Consider the following 6,787-nt stretch of genomic DNA (forward strand, 5'->3'; position numbering starts at 1 on the left):
ACGCCAATTTCATAGGTAATGACTAATGACCTAATATTAAGATGTCTTCTCAAACTGTGTGTCGTGAAGGCCCGAGACGTCGGTGGTGTCACAGAAGCATCGCTTCGGGGCCGATATGTTGACTTACTTTGCTGATTCTAGATTCTATAAGTAGGTACAAACAAAAGTGCAATACATTTTGATATATTTACATAACAGAATATTCAAATTAGTGTACCTGATTTTGAGAACTTATATTTTGATTCATTTGGTTTATAACAATTTAAACTTGGTTGTTTATTGTAATAGTTTGTCTTGACTTCTTGAAATGCTCTTCGAGAAGTAAGTTAAATTATCTTACCATTTATAACTGAGACGTTTTAAATCAGATTTTGCATTTTACAAGATGTAATACGCTCATTCATTATGACTCACCTCACCGAACATTTATCAAGGTATCGATACTACTTTACGTTAAATGCCGGTTTTCTCCCTATTGAGTAGCTGTCAAGAGAGGTGACAGTCATATGTTTTTGACAAGCAGATTCAATTTTCATGGCAGGATTCTTTCTCTGCTTATTTTATATATTATTTCACTTTATGATATTAAAAAGAAATTAAACAAATATGTTAGTTAACGGTAACTTAACTTTAAGATTTAAAGCAGCTGAATTGCATTACTTCAACTGGTTATATAGTGTGACGCCATGTTTTGCCGTAAACGCGTCCAAAATTAATATAATTACTGATCCGCGGAAGTTCTACGAATCATTATATGAAAGGTTTAAAACAGCTAACCGTCGGATATCGGTGGCTAGTTTATATATCGGAACGGGGGCTCTGGAAAAGAATTTGTTGAAAGTGACAAAGCAAAATATGATGGGGAATAAGTCGCTGAAACTTAGTGTTTTACTGGACTATCAGCGAGGAACACGAGGTGAGGTAAACTCACGGAGCTTATTACAAGAATTCTTGACAGCTATTCCAGAGCAGTGTAATATTTCTTTATACCAAACACCTCGGCTTCATGGCTCTTGGTCCAAAGCTCTGCCAGCCAGGTATAATGAGATTGTGGGTCTACAACATATGAAACTGTATATTGCTGATGACTCAGTACTGTTAAGCGGGGCCAACTTTTCTAACGATTACTTTGAGAGAAGACAGGACCGGTATATTGAAATCCAGGATGCAGACTTGGCTGATTTTTATTGTGAACTTATAGGTATGATTATGTAAGTTGTTTATTTTTTTCTTTTGTTTAGTTACCAACTTATAATTTGCTGGCGTATGGATGGTTTTTATGAATTATTTAAACGTTAAGTCTACACAAAAGACGGAAGGTGTGAATTCAAACCTCCTCGGCACTCAATACTTCGAAAAAAGTGCAAGAAGAGGGTCAAAAGTGTGTCCAGAATTTTGGATGCTGTTGAAGTAAGGGTCGGATTGTTTTTTTTAAATTGGAAATAGTCATGCTTCAAGTAGGTACATGTTTTTTTAGTTGTTAGTTATGATAAATCAAGAAAATAAATTGAAACAATTCCTTTCTCCCATTTACTATAAATAAATAAATAATTATTGCAGATGAAGTGAGTAACTACAGCAAAAGATGTGTAAAGGATGGTGGTTATGTTGAAAATAAGCATGCTTCAAGAGAAGCAGTGACTCAGGAAGTAAATGAGAAGATCATTCATTTCATCCAGAGATGGAAGGATAAACAAGATTCAAGCACTTTATCTAGTGGTAAGAAATAAACCTTAATTTATTTATTTTAAACTTTATTGTACATCAAAAAGATACCTTTTGCCAAAAAGGGCAGACTAAATGCCACATGGCATTCTCTACCACCACCACAAAGACAAACGGAAGGATGTCAAGGTGGGGTGGGTGCAATGACAAGTGTTTAGTTTTACTAATATTATAAAAGTCAGTGTGTTTTTTACTCAATCATGCAAAATAGCTTTACAGATTTGATAGTTTGTAAAGTAACAATGTGTAAGTAATAGTGCCACTAACAAATATTAATAAATAGATAAAGTTATGGTCACTTGTAGTTTATTATATGTATAGTTCTGAAAAAAGCTGTATTAAGTAGAGAATTCGTAGACATTTTGAAACATTACCCAGACAAAAGGAAATAATTTTTGTTTATTAGGATGAGTTAGTGAGTTAGGTCTTAGGTGGGTACCAATTTTTATAACACACTAACTTGAGGCTTCTGATAGGTGCTGATTGAGTAGAGCTGGTACTAGGGAATTCCTAGTTTAACAGCAAGATTATTCTGTAAGTGTCTAATTTATAATTAGTTTTAATCACTAATATATTCAGTTTCAGATCCCAACAAGGATACATGGGTGTTTCCGCTAATCCAAATGGGTGAGTTTGATATCCGGCAAGATGAAAGAGTGACACAAGGCTTGCTGGGCTCCACTCCGTCTGACTCGCTCATCAGACTAGCCACTGGTTATTTCAACTTGACTGGAGAGTATGCTGACACTCTGCTGAAGGATTGTAAAGCAAACATTAGTTTGTTGATGGCTCATCCTAATGTGAGTATCATACAAATTCGTTTTCACCACGACTCTACCCTTATAGATCATATTTATTTCTAAATTAAAACGATGTACTTACTGAGCTTTTTAATAATATTATAATTCACAGAGAAGTTGTGAAAGGTATCACATGCCACAGTTGTGAGAGCAGAATTTCTCACATAAAAGCTAAAATAATGGTCAAATTATTTATAACAAGCATAAGTATGAGCAATTTAAGTTAGTTGATTTGCATGTAAAAACACACAGGCGTAAATTTGCCATATGATAAATAAATAAATAGGTAAATTGCAAATATATGTATATAGTACGTATTGGGCCCGAATTAGACATTGATTCGTGTTAAGTGCGAGCTCATACATTTGCTACTAAACTGCATAATAAACTATCTTTATCTTTAAACGTAAATCTACTTTGTACTTTTCAGGCAAATGGATTCATGGGAGCCGCGGGACCCGCAGGGGGAATTCCTCACGCATATTCCCTAATAGCGAGAAAGTAAGTTTCATACAGTTTTAAAATAAAACGTACGAGTAAGATGTACACACAATTTTACTTCCTGCAGACGGTGACTCGCCTCTACAAGATGGGCCGACAAAAAGCGACATCCAGGATGGCAGAAGGGCAACACCTGTGTGAGGGCTGGGGGTAGAGAGACTAGAGAGCTAGAGAGGTGTCACTGGACTTTAAAAATATCTACTCTCGAGAACGCAGCTCTTGCGACTCCACTCTGGCCAGCCGACTAAGGCAAGCCAAAGGCAGAGTCACCTGCCCCACTCATCCACACAGTGACAGAGCTCCCCAGGATCATTTGGGTACTCGCCAGCCAGAAGCTGCCCTGCGTTGACATTATTAATATTACCTGTATATTTCAGATTCTGGAACCGAGTGGAGGCGTCCAATCAAACGAACAGGGTCCAAATGTTGGAGTATGAACGACCAGACTGGACATTCCACGCAAAGGGTTTATGGTAAATTTTCATTATCTACATCATACTAGCGTGTCTATAAAAGGGCTGAAAGATTTGGAAATTGCATGGCTTTCCGTCAGACTACCGGAACGCTTCTATAAGTACTAACTACACGAATAACTGGGAACACAATCGCAGGTACTACCCGCCCGGCAGCGGGGTGCCGTGGGGCACGCTGGTGGGCTCGGCGAACCTCGGCGAGCGCTCGGTTAAACGCGACCTCGAGGCGCAGGCTGCTATTTTCACCGTCTCGTCGGAACTACAGGTGATTATTGATTACCTAGTTAGTGTTTCAATGTCTGACGGCTAACAGAGTCAAAAAAAATGTAGGTGCTGCCCTCTACGCACTCATATTCCCCTACAGTTCAGTCCCTCGCTCTCAGCGGTTTTTTTGCATTTCATACAATTTGTATGAAAAATCCGTAGGACTCGAGTTGTCACATGCGTGCGCCCGTAGGTAATGCGACGAAATTATAAACACGTTTTATCATTCCTGACAACATACCAAAAACTTTGTACTACCCAATTATTTTCTATCTGATGTAATCAATATTAATTTTTCTCGTACAATAAAGTGTTTACTGTGTTTACTTACAACCTACTTAATTAATTAGGTCGGGTTTATTGCTGCCCAGTATCTAGCTTAGAAAGGAACCTACCTACCTACTACTACTAGGATACCTACGTCTACCGTTTTGACGTGGCAATTGGGCACAGGACTTGAAGGTACCCTTTTCTGCCGACACGATATCTTGTCCGCGAGACTCCAGGGGTTGTAGTTTCACTATAAAAGCTATACTTGCTTAATACACAACCAGACGTTCCGGCCTCATATAGGGTTATTTGTAGTCCATTTTTTTACCATTAGAAGGAAGGTAAGCAATATTGACGTGTCTTTTTATTGAAAAACACTTGAAAAATAAGTCACTGCAAATATGTATCAATCATAAATCATATACGATATTTTACATTCTTTTGCTTTTATAACTAATAGTTACTGATTAAAAAAAATAGTTTTTAATAAAAAGACATGTCAGAATTGTTTACCTTTTTTCTAATGCTAAAAAACGAACTATAGTTTTGCTATTTCTTCCGCAAATTTATAACCCTCTCTACTCTTTCTACAGGAAAAACTGCACAATGAAGTCGCTCTCTTACATGCACACGCGACGGAATGCAGCCGCGAGCTACAGGAGCGCTCGGCGCCGCTGTGGGTGCGCGCCACTGTCGGCCTCTTTCGGACCTATTTCTGAACTAAGGTTGCCAGGCATTCTTTCACAGAGAACAACTACAAAACTTTATACAGCTCACACTAGATTCTTCTGAACTGAACACTTACTCTGCCACGAAACGCACGCTCATTGGACAAGATTTTAAGGGCAAAATTATGAAATTTTACATACAATAATATTTATTAGTGAACGCTTTAACACTCAGTGCCAGGCGCCTCATTTCCAGTACAAAATTAACACACCTAAAGTGTTGTTGGCAGTGAATGTGTTAACATTTATAGACAATTTGGCGCAACTTACCCTAATTCAGAGCAAGAGCTCCGTCTATATCTCACGCGTCCTACAACTCACGGTAGATGTCGCTGTAGTCTTTGTCGTCATGGGCATGGGAAAACGATGTAGCGAAAAGTAACTAGGTACGAACAGAGAACCCGTCTAGCGGCCAGCTGGCAGTGAATGTTAAAAGAACTAAACAAAAATCGTGACTCACTTATTTGGCCAATTGAGGTATGTTCATATTTTGCATCTATGGAATGATGTTATTGGCCGAACATCTAAGCTTAGTAATTTTGTTTTAAGATCCATGAAATGGACCAGGCATACTTATATTACTCATTCAACTCTTTTGACACGGGATTTTTTCTTCTTGTTTTGGACCGCACTTGTTTGGGTTTTAGACTTCAAACTACACACACACATAGGACCTAAGTATCTATGTATCTTTCGCAGGGTTGCATGGTGGGTCACGAATGAAATATCCAAAATTAGCTACTGAAATTTGAACCTATGGTGTAGGTAATAGAGTTGATTTACATTTCATCGTACTGAATAAGTACTATAGCTAAGTCCGTGACCCTTAGGAGGATACGGCTGGAATAGACAAATAACGGTCGTCAAGAGTTTGAGATAAATTATGTAGTTATACTGAGATGGTGTGCCCAGTGTAATAGCTATTAGGAATCGATTAAACTAAAATGGGAAACGGGCGGCATTATTCGTGCATTAGTAAATATGAAACCAAACGATAGAATTATAAATAGGTATGTAGGTTAGCTCGATCACAGTTAATTTGAAATAGAGGCGGATTGTCAAAGAAAACTTTTTAGACACGGTTATTTTACTGCCGTCTTTTGACACATGATTAAAACTTTTAGAACGCCATTTGACTTTGATCCTTATTCTTTCACTTATCCAAAAGTGGCGTCATCTTACCGGGCATTGGCTAAAGGTTGTGGCGCCACCGCTCGAAACGATGCCGCCTTCCCTTGGGCCTTTCTATTAGATGGCGCCACTTTTTGATATTTAGCACATATCAGTGAAATAATAAGAATCAAAGTGAAATGACTTTCTAAAAGTTTTAATAATGTGTCAAAAGATGGCAGTAAATTTACTGTGGCTACAAAGTTTTCTTTGACAGTCCACCTCTATTTCAAATTCTCTTTGGCACGATTTAACGGTAGATCATTCTATAATTGAATTACGAGCAAATCTCGTGTTTCTTTACACAAATCTACTCGATTGTCAGTATGAGTCATATAATATATTAGTTCATATTTTTAATTGTTGTACATTTTTCAGAATGAGTCGTTTTTGTTACGTTTTAAGATTGTTTTGAAAAGTATTTTAGCTTTAATATGGTGGTATTTGTTGAGAAAATGAATGACTTCGTTATGATATAATTGTTGTTTCAATGTCCCTTTGATTTGTTTGTGCTTACTTAACGGTTATTACTTTATTATCAGCGTACCTAGTCTATAAAAAAGTCGTAGGAAGTCGGCAGTAGAACTAGCTAAGCGGGCGAAGAATACAAAATGATCTGCTGGAGCTCTTATTCTCCCAACAATAAAGGTGTGCTTAGATCATATTTTTTTTCTTTTTTTTTGAAAGGTTTATAAGTGTCGATTGAAGACACAGGGCCCTCGCTAATGATACGGGCGACCCTGTGTCCGCGGTGACGTTTACGAAGGGTTTTCGTGATTTATGCGATGCCGGGTCCGGCATCACCATCAGACAGACAATGGTGATGCTCAGTTTTTGAGACCCGGCGTTGTTTATG

General features: G+C 37.9%; 1 protein-coding gene across 1 annotated transcript; it reads left to right on the top strand.

Annotated features, from left to right (window-relative positions):
• Positions 1–171: 171 nt before the first annotated feature.
• Positions 172–6,410, top strand: LOC133522000 (CDP-diacylglycerol--glycerol-3-phosphate 3-phosphatidyltransferase, mitochondrial). The gene is made up of 7 exons (XM_061857169.1): positions 172–1,201; positions 1,561–1,719; positions 2,305–2,525; positions 2,956–3,026; positions 3,404–3,499; positions 3,638–3,764; positions 4,627–6,410. Exons 1-7 carry the CDS (start codon positions 607–609, stop codon positions 4,750–4,752), a joined length of 1,395 nt encoding a protein of 464 aa, XP_061713153.1. The 5' UTR covers positions 172–606; the 3' UTR covers positions 4,753–6,410.
• The last annotated feature ends 377 nt before the right edge of the window (positions 6,411–6,787 follow it).

The sequence above is a fragment of the Cydia pomonella genome, chromosome 10 (genome assembly GCF_033807575.1).
Source record: "Cydia pomonella isolate Wapato2018A chromosome 10, ilCydPomo1, whole genome shotgun sequence".
NCBI lineage: Eukaryota > Metazoa > Arthropoda > Insecta > Lepidoptera > Tortricidae > Cydia > Cydia pomonella.